The sequence below is a fragment of the Antechinus flavipes genome, chromosome 3 (genome assembly GCF_016432865.1).
Source record: "Antechinus flavipes isolate AdamAnt ecotype Samford, QLD, Australia chromosome 3, AdamAnt_v2, whole genome shotgun sequence".
Taxonomy (NCBI): domain Eukaryota; kingdom Metazoa; phylum Chordata; class Mammalia; order Dasyuromorphia; family Dasyuridae; genus Antechinus; species Antechinus flavipes.
The window spans coordinates 466,704,472-466,717,596 of NC_067400.1; the positions used below are offsets into that span (position 1 = coordinate 466,704,472).

The 13,125-nt window shown below is 34.0% G+C and overlaps 1 protein-coding gene across 1 annotated transcript in view; it reads right to left on the minus strand.

Annotated features, from left to right (window-relative positions):
* The window catches only part of RNF17 (ring finger protein 17), a 119,175-nt gene that overhangs the window by 13,818 nt on the left and 92,232 nt on the right, over nt 1–13,125 (minus strand). Inside the window, exons 27-30 of the mRNA XM_051986619.1 lie at nt 8,263–8,426; nt 6,332–6,451; nt 5,354–5,434; nt 3,332–3,457 (exon numbers count right to left, since the gene is read on the minus strand). Of these exons, the coding sequence (XP_051842579.1) occupies nt 3,332–3,457; nt 5,354–5,434; nt 6,332–6,451; nt 8,263–8,426 (491 nt within the window). The remainder of the gene's footprint in view (nt 1–3,331; nt 3,458–5,353; nt 5,435–6,331; nt 6,452–8,262; nt 8,427–13,125) is intronic.

Consider the following 13,125-nt stretch of genomic DNA (forward strand, 5'->3'; position numbering starts at 1 on the left):
ATTTTGGCAACCGTTCCCATCACTTCTTGGCAAATAGAGAAGAAAGGAAAGCAGTGTTAGATTCCATATATTCTTGGACTCAAAAATCACTGCAGACAGCAATCACAGCCACAAAATTTAAAAAATGCTCACTCCGTGGAAGGAAAGCTATTGCAAATCTGTAAAGCATACTAAAAAGGAGAAACATCACATTGCTGACAAAAGTCTGTATACTCAAATCTATGATTTTTCCAGTAGCAAGACATGGTGATTTAGATTATAAAGAAAGCTGTGTGCTACAGAATCAATGTTTCTGATTTGTGTTCTAGAGAACATTTGAGAGTCTCTTAGACAGCAAGGAAATCAAAGCATTCAATATTTAAAGGAATTAATTCAGGCTATTCACTAGAAAGCCAAATTCTGAAGCTGAAGCTTAAATACTTTGGCCACATAATAAAAAGACCCTGATGTTAGAATAAATAGAAAAGAAAATTATGAACGGGAACTTTAACAGCTGCAGGAGAGAGAAAGCCTGTCCATGGAGTCACAAAGAATTGGAAACAATTGAATGGCTGAACAACAACAAAAAGACTGATGGAGACAGAAACATATGTGATATTGTCACTGGACTATACCATAAAAACGCTTTCTGATCAGAAAGTGAGGAGAAATTAATTTATGTAGTCATAGAGTCTAGTTTAGAGGCCAGATATCAATGACACTGGGATTCACTTGACTCTTCAACCACCACCAATGCAGTCTCTTCTATCCCCTATGGCCAGCAAACAGTTAACTCCCCTATTCCAGCTGTATATTACTTCATATTACAGCCTCAATCTTGCCATTACCCACAAGCATTTCATGTTCATGATCAAGAACTCTGAAATTCTTTATTCAATCATAAATAACTTAATATTCTATCTTTTCCTATGCCCGTCCTCTAGCCCCAACATATTTTTGTTCTTTTCATGGCTTTGAATTCCTCTAGCTCTCAGTACTTTGTCATAGCTCTGAGGTACCCCCATCTCCTTCCCAAATTTTAACCACTTAAAGTTGTTCACTCTGGTTCACCTCTACAATTTTGCTACTTTATACTAAGGCCACACATCTCTTGCTGAACCCTAACGCTGGATTTTCTCATCACCTTCCTTCTTGGCTCCTTTTCAAATGTTGCTGAAGGAACTCACGTAATTTTGCTGCCTGGGTTTGCTGTAAGTCAGTTATCTAATCCTGGAATAAACAAGTCTTCCCCTAACTGATTCTCTTTCCCACTCTCCAGAGAGGCTACCCCAACCTTTTTTCAAGCCTCTGAAAGTAATTCTTCCCCATTTGATCAAGGTCCTTGACTCATAATTTAAAAAAAAAAAAAATAAAGGCCATTTGCTATGACCTTTTATAGAGCAGAAACTCCGTTAATTCAAAATCCTTTGACATTCTTCTTTGCTCTGCCCTTTACTCAAGTTGAAAGGCAGTCTCTTTCCCCACAAAATCAAATCCTTACAAGTACCCCAAATTCTGTCTACTCCTCTTATCTGTCAAACTGTCCCTAAAATAATTGCTATAATTTATATAATCTTCAATCTCTATTGTTTCTTCCTAACCTACAAACATTGTGAAGTTTCTCCATCTTTAAAAAATGTCCATGAGATCCTACCCTCTCAAACTACTGTTCTAAATGTGTCCTTCCTTTCATAGCTAAATACCTAAAAATGCTGCTGTTATTTCTTGCTTTTCCTTCTCCATTCTCAACTCTTTGCAATATGGCATCTGACCTTATTACAAGACTGAAATAATGTTCTATAAAATTACTAGTGATTTCTTAATTACCAAATATAATGATAGTTTTTTTCTCAAACATCATCATTTTTTAAAAATAATAAAGCTTTTTTTTTCAAAACATATGCATAGATAATTTGACAATATCGACCCTTGCATAGTCTTGTATTTCAGATTTTCTTCTCTTTCCCTCCACCTCCTCCCTTAGATGGCAAGCAATTCAATATATGTTAAACAAATCATCATCTTCTTAACTTCTCTCTAAACTTGACTCTGCTAATTTATTTTTTTTATGGATATTCTCTCCTGTCTTGTTTCTACATCATTGCAGTTTTTAAAAATCAATATCCTTTTCTGGATCATTATCCATCTTCTGCCTTCTAAATGGACATAATGCAATACTTTGCTCCAAGATCTGTTTTCATTTCCCTATATAATCACTTGATTTCATCAACCCCTATGGGGTTAATAATATTTCTGCAAATGATTTCCAGGTCTACATATTTATCCCAGTCTCTATCCTTATATTCAGTGCCCTATCACCAACTGACTGTTGAATATTATGAACTTGCTGTTCCATGTGAAATTCAAGTCGGACCCAAAGCACAATTCGGCATCCTTTCCAAAACTGCCACTTCTGAACTATCCCATTTATGATACCACTATTCTTTTTTTTTTTTTTTTTTTTTGCTTTTTTTTGTTGAGCAAGGAAGTGTTTGACCAGATTTGAACTCAGGTCCTCCTGACTTCAGGGTTGGTGTTCTAACGACTGCATCACCTAGCAGCCCCACCACTATTCTTTTTATCATTCAGGTTTGCAGGTTTGGGAAGAGAAGCAATATAAACTGATAGAATAAGTTGGGAAGGCTTTTGAAAGGGAGTTAGTGAAATTTTCTGGGTAGAGAAGTAATTTGATCAAACATGGGTTTATATACATATTACCTTGGTAGCATTGTGAAGAACCAATGGGAACAGAAAGAAACTAGTAGCAGGGAAAGGCAATCAGGAGACTGCTGTTAATAGTCAAATGTCAAAATCATAAGGACCAGAACTAGGAGGCTGCTGCATGAGTAAAAAGAGGGGAACAAATAAAATTTCAAACAAGTAGAAAAGGCAAATATGATGAATGACTGACTACATAAGTAGGATACGTTGGATATTTGAAGAATCAAGGAGAACATCAAAAGGCTATCTTGGAGAAAGTAATTAAATATTTTCAGATTGCCCCTAGAAGAAACTAGGAACAATGGTGGAAGTTGCCAAGAGGGAAATTTAGATTTGAGATAATTTTTTTTTTATTAATAATTGAAGTATTTTAAAATGGAATGAATTGTCACAGAACAAAGTAGGTTCCACTCCACTGAAAGTACTCAAGCAAAGGCTGTCTTACCACACTTGTCAGATCTATGTTATAAGAGGGATTTTTTTTTTCCCAACTATGAGTTCCATTTGAGGATCATCACTTGAGATACCCTTCAGACTATGAAATTTTGTAAAATAATTTACTTATTTTAGTTAATATTTATGATTCTGATTTAATTTTGAGATTTATCTAAAAGAAAAGTAGCTTGCTTACCTCTTTCAGTATTTCCTCAGAACCTTCAAATGTACAATGTTTATGATGTGCCATAAAGTAAGAAAGTGACATTCCATCAAAATAAAGATGAACAGACAATTTTCCCCATGGATTTTTGGGTAATTCCTATTAAGTACAATTAAGAAGTAGTTAAATTTCAAAATAGTATTGATTTAACTTGAAATTATGTTCATTCCACAGAACAACAATTACGCTCCCTAAAAAACAATATCGTTTTGGTAAGTCAGAGCACTAAATCATAAGTTTTTCCAAAGTATTTTTCCTTACTTATAAAGAACTATAATGTGTTGGACTATGTGATAATGACAGCTATCATTCACCTAAAAATTAAAAGTAAATAAAATGCTTTCTTCACAGTAATTCCATAAAACATGTGGCAAGGCATTTTTATCCTCTGTCAAGATGAAAATAAAGCATACAGAAATGACTTGCCCAGGATCACACCACTATTAAATGACAGAGTGAAATTTTCTCATCCTAGTTCCAGAATTGTTTTAATCACACAATGTCTAAAAAATGGCATATTTGAATCTGGAACTCAAAATTCAATTAAGAAAAGAATACTAAAAATAAATAAGTTACGGGAAAAAAAAAAAAAACTATATGCACACACCTTTGTTAGTAGCCATCTAAAACAACTAAGATGTACTAGACTTCATTTAGATTGCAGCTGTCTACTCTGCTAAACACTTCATGTCTAGAGCACCACTCCTTTCTCTCCCCCCACGAGATGTTCCTAGAGAACGGCTGAGTTGATTTTCCAAAGCACTGTTCTGAATACCATTTCCCTATTCAAAAATGGTACAATGGTTCCCTAAAATCCTTACTCTGAAAAATTTCCAGTTCTACTGCATCTGACTGCCAAGAGTTTCCAATCTAATTGGGATAAAAATGTTATCTTCCATGAACACAAAAGAAAAGAGAACAAGAAACTGTCTGATATACAAAAACTAGAGAATCATAATGAAATTATGTTCAAAATAAAGTTCCAAAAATCTCACAAAGGTAAATATTATTGCATTTTGGTTTGCACCTATGATCCCACTGTTGTAATGAATTCTACAACTTACCATTTACATATTACCATGTTATTATTTCCTAAAATCCAATTCTTGCTCCCACTAAATTCCTTTCATTATTTCTCTACAGAAATATTCCTTTTTGCCAAATTATATACTGTTTACAAAACAAGGTAGAATGAAAACCATATTGTTGTTTCAAGGCAAATAAACTTTTCTACTTTTTCCTCGATATTTTCTTGTGATGCCCAGGCCTGAAGTCTAAACTCAGAATCACTACTCATTCACAACTCACATCTGCTACTCTCAACTGTTTTTGGTCTTTTTATATATAAGAATGTCTCTTTGGAGAAATAAGCCTTTTTTTTTTGTAAAAGAACTCTGAAGATTGCCCCATGGATAGTAACACTCTCCTATTACATGAATGTTTCTTCTTTTATTTGAATATGTCTCTTAAAAGCAAAGGATCATGGTTAGAGATTTAAAGCTGAAAGAACCTTAGAAGTCAGCTAGTCTAACCTTCTTATTTTAAAGAGAAGGACATTAAAGCTCAGCAGGATCAAAAGACTTGCCCAAGATCACCATGGTATTAAATGTCTATCAGATTTCTAAACAAACTCCTTTAAATCCAAATCCCATATTATTTCTGCTCCAGCTTCCTTTGATCAGGCTTAATATTGCCGCATACCACAAAGTAAAATTAAGTTACTGAAAACTAAAATTAAGCTTATAAATATTCTGTGTGCCCTTTAAAACAAATCTTCACAATTCTAAGATTAAGTTTATTTTAAAGTGTAGAATCAAATTTCTCTTCTTTCACATGAATATCAATTATGTATATAAATGTATATAAACACACCTAAAAGAATGTTTATCACTTAAAAAATTTAGATTTAGATATTAGTTATTCCTTCAACTTAATATTTTAAAGGAATTTTTAGACATATCAATACAAATAACTGCTTAAACATTAACACGTTACCATGTTATGAATTTCCACTTCTCTCTTTGGTAGTAGTTCTTGAAGAAGTTCTACTGCATCTGACTGCCAAGAGTTTCCAATCTAATTGGGATAAAAATGTTATCTTCCATTAACAAAAAAGAAAACAAGAAACTGTCTGATACACAAAAGCCAGAGAATCATAATGAAATTATGTTCAAAATAAAGTTCCAAAAACCTCACAAAGGTAAATATTGCATTTTGGTTTACACCTGCAATTTCACTATTGTAATGAATCCTACAATTTGTTCACAATATATGGTTTTAGAAAGTTGCCCAGGGTCACATACCTACTATGGACAGGGATGGGATTTCAACTTAGGTTTTCCCGACTCCCATTTTTTTTTTTTTAAACTTTGAATCCAGTATTTTATCCATCATAGCATAATGCTTCTCTTTTATATTTATGTTGCAAAGTTCTTCTGTCTGAAATAATCTAAGGTGATTTGATTAAATCCTACCTAATACATAGAGAAACATATTCTCCTAAAATGGGTCAATTGTATAACAGAAATAATAAGAAACATGTTCAAGCAAATACAATTCTATTACGCTGAAACATAAAAAGGAAAAACACACATTAGCAAGCTTAAAACTTCTTCAGTCTTAATGTCCCCCTCCCCAAAATATTTATTCCATGTATAATCAAAATCTACACCTAACACTATCAGAAGGAAACAGAAGGATCTTAGCTTCCCTTAAATTAAAATATGCGTGCATGCACACAGACACACACATGAGCCATTTTTCAGGCACAAAAACACAGAATACCAAAAACAAAACAAATCAAAATATAAAATATGAATTCTAGGATTGTTTTTAGTATACTTATTTGTAATATTGAGCATAAGTACTCCTTAGTCCTGGATTATCCTGCATCTTAAACACTGAGTCTTGGAGCAATCATAACGGGAAGAATATTTAGATTACATTTATGATACAACAAATCACTTTACTTACAGGTACAGTATTATATAGCTGACAAGGAATACAAAACTGGGGTCTATCGGCATATAATACAATTGGATAAAGATGACACTGTGGGATCTTCTCAGTATATCCATGGTCTAAATATTGTACCTGCATAAAATAAACTGTATTACAGAATTATTGGTAGAGGAGTGATTTTTTTATTCCTCAGTGTTCAGTAAGAACTATAGCAATTGGCTATATTTGACTTTAAAAAATTTCCAGGAAAAAATAACCCAACATTCTCACTGTCATGAAAAGGCTATAAATCCATATAAACAACTATGCAAGACAATTGTTGCTTGGCTTTTTATTAACTCTATTTGAAATTTCCCAGGAATGGGAGTGAGGGATGGGTCATAACTTCTTTTGTAAAGTATGTCACCACAAAGTGCTAACTAAGTACTCTGTGGACAATAGAATAGTTACTAAAAGTATATTTGTGAAATGCTTTAAAGTTAAAGTGACATTATATAGTTTAATAAACACTAAATTGGAAGCCTGGAGTTCTAGGCCCCAGTTTGACAGTGATCTGCTGTCTGTCATCATGTTATATTTTCTCATTGGTAAACTGCGGGAGTTAGTATTCATTTTAAGTTTTTTCTAGCTCAAAATTTTAATTTTAAATATTTTTGGGGGGATTTCTACCTCTTGATAATCTCAAAGTTAACAAAATCTCATTACATATTATAGGCTCTGTCCAAAGATCTGCAAAAGCAAAAAATGAAAAATACCTTCTTCCACTTAATCTCAACTGAAGAAAAAAAGCCAAAAGATCGACTGTCTAAAAGTATTAATTATTTTAATAAATTAAACCAAATTTAAACATTTGAGTGAGGAAAACAAAGCAGTTTAGTTCTAATTGCTTTTGTCTCAACTAATATAAAATTTGAGACACAGAATGGCAAAGTAGAGAGAGCTGGGCTTAAGCAGGAATGCCTGGTTCAAGTCTAGCCTGTGACACATACAGGATGCATGACCATGAACATGCTCCATAACATCTCAGTGGTCTAGGCAACTTTCTTAAGATATAAGTGACTCAGTAAATAGAGAGCTGGATTTAGAATCAGGGAGCCCTGAGTTCAAATTCAGCCTTAACATTTAATAGCTGTGTCATCATAAGCAAGTTGCTCAACTTCTGTTTGTCCGAGTTTCCCCATCTGTAACATGGGGATAACAGCACCTACCTCTCCCAAGTTTATTGTGAGGTTTGAATGAGATGTGCTTAACATAGTGCCTAGTATATAATGGTTATTTATTGAGTCAGAGTTCCCTATTCTTTCCCCTTATACTTGTAGAGAAGGTACTTCTATCACTAAAATAAAATGCGTAATAATTTAATGAAACTTTAACCGACAGAATTTTAACTTATCTTTGTACTATCTATAAATCTTTAAACACTGCAATAATGTGTTTGTAGATTTGTGTATTTTTTCTGTAAAGCCCAAACTAAAAAATGAAAACAAAACCAAAATCCCACTTATGAATCAGTTAAATACACTAGATTTACTGGCTCAGACTTCAGACAAACGAGTGGCCCAAGAAGGAATTAGTTTTAATACTTTTATTCATTTCAATCCACTCAAAGCTAAATTCTCCTAAGGGATTGCCTGTCTAGTGTGTTTAAACAATGTAAATAATTTCATATTTATACTATGGACAGAACTTTGCTCCAAGTCATGGAAATAAAGTTTGACTGGCTCTAGGATTAATGAGAAGTTAAAATCATGGGAAAAAAGAAAAGTCCTTTTAAATATAAAGAGTTATCAACTAAGATTGACTTTCCCATAGTTTATATGCTCAGGAAATTATCTAGTTAACTTTTTAAAAAGAAAAAAATATTCTCAAAAGACACTATATACTTTGTACTTAAGAATGACTGAGTTTAACTCTATATGTAACTAAAGAATAATCAAACTTACCCTGATTGTTCCACCAACAACTTCCATAACTTTACCTCGATACCACACAGTATCTGATCCTCTAACTGCACAAGCTTCTCCTTTTTTCCAGCAATATGGCTCCAAAAGACCAAGACACTTAAAGTTACTTTGAATTTCATCCATCAATTTTCTAAGCTCAAGTTCTACGGGAATGTATAAAACACAAACCTTAGGAAAATTATTTCACTCTTAATTTTTAATGCAAATAAAATCATTATTTCATATTAATTTTATATTAAAATGCCATAAAACAGTAACTACACTTTAAAAATCAATTCTTATACCCTTGGTATTATATTGAATTTGTTCAAACTCTACTAAAGTACTTTAAATAGGAGACTTTATTATCTATATGCATATTATATATTTAGAAAACATAGTATCAGGCTATATTCAAGTGTTTTGAGGATTTTTCAATCCTATATATCATGATTAAGAACTACTGAATGCACATAAATATTAGATTAGTTTATCTAATGTTGGATCAAGAGTAGCTGAGTAAAATATAAAATACACTGCATTTTGTATGACGGTAAAATGCAGCACAATCTTGGGAAAACAGGCATTTAACAAAATCTTGTTAGATTCAACCAGCTAACCAAAATTATCCCAAATAGTATTTTCATAATAAACATAAAGGAATAATAATGTAGTAAAAACTAGTATGGGTAGTTGACAGATGGTTTAGCTTTGAAACTAGAATGACATTATCAATTGGGATCTACTATAATTTATCCCAGATACAGAAATCCTATTTTTATATCTTACTACAGCCTGATTGCAACCCCAGATACTTAGGTATGTGTGCAGAGAATAAATTCAGGTAGGTAATACCAAAATAGAAATCTTTTGCATAATGAAAGGACAATCTAAGTATAAGATGTTCATCACTAGAAGTTTGGTCATGAGATAAAAAAATTATTTAGCCATGTAAACATAAAAAATAAAAAAACCAAAAATTAAAAAAAAAAAAAAGACTTCTAAACTTTTGTGGTCTGCTTCTGATTGTTAGTGATTATGGCAGATTATCAGGCATTGGAACATGCTAAGACAAATAATTTTTAGATAGAATAGAAACATATTTTAACTCTCAACTACAAAGATCTTTGTCCAATGATTAAGAAGCAGATATACTTTTGGAGGAAGTGAACCATATTAATACTCACACTCTTGTTATAAATGACAAAAAAAAGCCCACAAAATATTTTTTAGCTAAATATTATAAAAATTATCTTCCAGGAGGTCTGAATAAAAAAGTGAAATTTCAGTTGGTGTCTAAAGATGAAAGGTGTTTCACAGGACTCTTGTCATATTGCCCTGAAGTGCTCATCATAAGCAAAAACAAAAATAAATACCACTGAAGATAGCTGGAGCCCACAGGGCAATATTTACATAGTGAAGCGGGTTGTGGTCCCTTTAAGAAATTGTATTTCCTATTGGTCTGTGATTCCTTTCAGATTCCTGCCCTTACAGGCTGAGGCATATCCTCCCCAGACAAGGTGTCTTTCCTGGATGCCAGAGCCTTTAATTCAATTACAAATCCTGGTCAAAAAGCATCCCTTTGAATTTCAAAAAGAGATTTGGGCTATCCCAGCCCCAACTGGGTCTGAGCCAACTTGGACTGTCCCAGCCACCACTGGTTCTGATCTGCTTGGACTGTCCTAGCCTCCACTAGGACACTAAATATAAAAGAGCCAAACTAAAACCTTCTCTTTGCAGAGGTTCCAAACATGCCAGCTATGCCATGCTTGGTATAACAAGGAGCCTCTGTCCACTGGAATATTTCCAGTGTCACCCTCTCTTCACCCTTACCTATTTCCCTAACCACACTTTATGCCTCTCTGACAGGATTTCTAACGTTCCCTATAATAAACCTCTTATCAGTCTAGGTTTCTGGGTTTGTAAATTCCTTTACAGAGAACCTCTGCGTCATGTAGAGAGTCCCCAAAACTCCCTACCCTTGTGCCGAATCCCAAGGGGTTGCAGGGAAGCCAAACATCTCCATTTGCTTTCCTGAACTCTGAACCTGCCACTAGACTTTATCATTTAACTCCCTGATCACCAGAAACCCTAAATTCATTTTGGTTCCCTAAATCTAGACCTTATCATTAGCAAGCAGCAGCAGATGAACTACATGGAGAATCTGACAAGATCCTTCAATTCTTGATAACTTCAAAACACAGACCCTAAAAAGAATGGCCAAAAAAACCTTTCCAAATCCAAAAGTATAAAATAGTTTGAATAAACAAATAAAAAGGACCAGAGATGTGCCTGTAAAACATGATTTTTTTCCCAAGACGCTGGAAACAGCGAACACTATGTAGACTAAATAGAAAATCAAAAAAAAATTTACTTTAACAAGTGCTTACACAAAAGCAGAAGTCATTCTTGATTTAGTTACCTCTGTGCAGTCAGACCATTAACTAAAACAAAGGTTATAATTCACAAGAATTAAACATAAAAGATAATAGTCAGTCAGCTTAACTAGTCTTATTTGTTTTGCTGAGGCAACTGATTAAATGACTTCCCCAGGGTCACACGGCCAGTAACTAGTCTTATTAAAAAAAGAAAAAAAAAATCTGCTGACTCTGGAAAAAGGATATACGTAGAAAAGGTTATGTACATAATTTTTTAGAAAAATCAAACTGCTATAAAAAAGGCTGTAATAATAAAGATCTTAGAAACTGCCAAGTTAAGTAGACACATGGAAGATACTTTAGTTGGAATATAAACTTATTTACAGATAAAGAATAAGGATTACAAACAGCACTGTTTTTTTTTTTTTCTTAAGCATTGGAGGGAGTGAAAAAGCATTTAAATGCTGTTATATGCAAATATTTGCCTCTAAATGCTTGTGAAACAGAATATTCAGATAACCCTGGAGCTCATTTCCTAATTATGGAAGACTAAGTTCATGGCAGAAGGAAATATTCAATCATCCTTAGGCAGGGATTTAGTAGGGGACATGTGGCAAGGAGTTTGGGGAATATGGCACGACAAAAGTTTTCTAACAAGAAGACAGATGGTTTAAGGATCAGAGCCAAGAGAGACAGGGATAAATGTAGGAACCCATTTCACCCAGTTACATCCTGCATTTACAACTGCCCCGGTAGATGCTGCTACTAAGTCTGTCAAGTCTTCACATTTACAACTTAGGGCAGGGGAGGGGAGGAGAGGGAAAGGAAAAATCCCTAGCTCCTTCCTGGGAGGATGGGTGGGAGGTGGCTGGTCCTAATTAGTAACAAACCTACTGAAAGCTAGCTGTGATTCAAGAAGACACATCATCTTAAACATACAAGATATAGTTATAAAGATCAACAAATTCTAGATTGTGTATACAACATGTATTACTTTATACAACTGGAATTCTTTAAACTTCTTGGTTTTTCCTGTAGACAGGCAGGCACATTTCTTTTGAGTGATTTTACATCTTATTTTGGAGGCTCTGACAAACTGCTATGAAATAAGACTTTTAAACAGGGAGTAATCCCATCTTGACTTGGTTTCTTTACTATCTCTCTCCCATGACAGTGGCAAACACATTTGGCAAGTATATGTCTATTTTTAGTATTATCTGATAATTGTTATTCAAAGAGCTAAACAAGGTACTCCTTATTAGAGCTTGCAAAATCTTGTTTAATAATTTTGACGGGAGATACTTTGTTGAAAGAGAACTTTTAAGATAATCTATTGTTCTTTCAGATCAAGTATCTTTTTGTGATCAGCAATAAATATGCTGATTCATACAACTAAGTCAGTGGCATTTTGAATTCTTTATATATGTTACATGTGCAACTCCAATTAGGAAATGTTTCATCAAAGTAAAGTGATGATCCAGAATTATATGACTGAAAGACTTTATATGTGGTTTTAGTAACAGATCACATCTACTTTGTGAAAACAAGTTTTAATAAGCATAGCTAGAATGTTATGACTGGTAGATAGGTTATGTGATTTATTATTATTTTTTTGCAATGCATGTGATCCTTTAATTCTGATGCAATACTTCTCATTTGTAGTCTGAGGAGATGTTCACTGTCAACATAAGCCATGTTATTTTAAACAGCCCTGTGGATACTGAAAGGGGAAGATGAGTGACATAGCAATACAGCCAAAGTTTCACACACATCCGTTCAGGCAGTCCATTGTACTACAATGTATAAGGCATATTATTCAAGTGAATTAAACAGTGAGTTAAAGACATTATGGCTGAAAGTTATTGCTAGGAGTTGATGACTGAGACAGAATGCACTATTTAAAACACCTATTGCATTCAAATGCCACTGGAGTGAATCAAGACTATTTGCTACGTTGACATTGGGGATTGTGCCACAAAGGAGTCGTCCTGTACCTGGTTCTTCAGGCCTTCTAGCCAAAGATGGGCAATAGACAGAGTAAGTTTTAACAAAGCCTCCTGCAAATAGCCCATATTTTTGTGCTGATATAGCTTTGCTGTTGACTGTATTTTGAGGACTTGGCATTGGCCAATCATTTTACCTCTAATGAAGTGGATAGTAGAGTCTCAGGGATATATGTTTTGACAAGCTTCAAAGTTTCATTAAGAGTTTTCAGTTCTCCAAACAATGAGATATTAATTAAGCTGACTGTCACAGAGCTATCTGATTTTAGCTAGCTGCCCTGTTCTGTACATCAGCTTTGCTGATCTAGTCCAAGTCATCTATGACCTTCTGCAGTGTGCTTGGGAACACTAGCAGGAGCCAGCAGCTCATCATTAAAAACTTCCCTTTCAACTATCTCGAGTTGACTGGGCCTTTCAACTTCAAGATTTCTTCAATCCGTCTGCTTCCCCAAGTACCTTCTCAGATTCAATGCCAGTGTTGC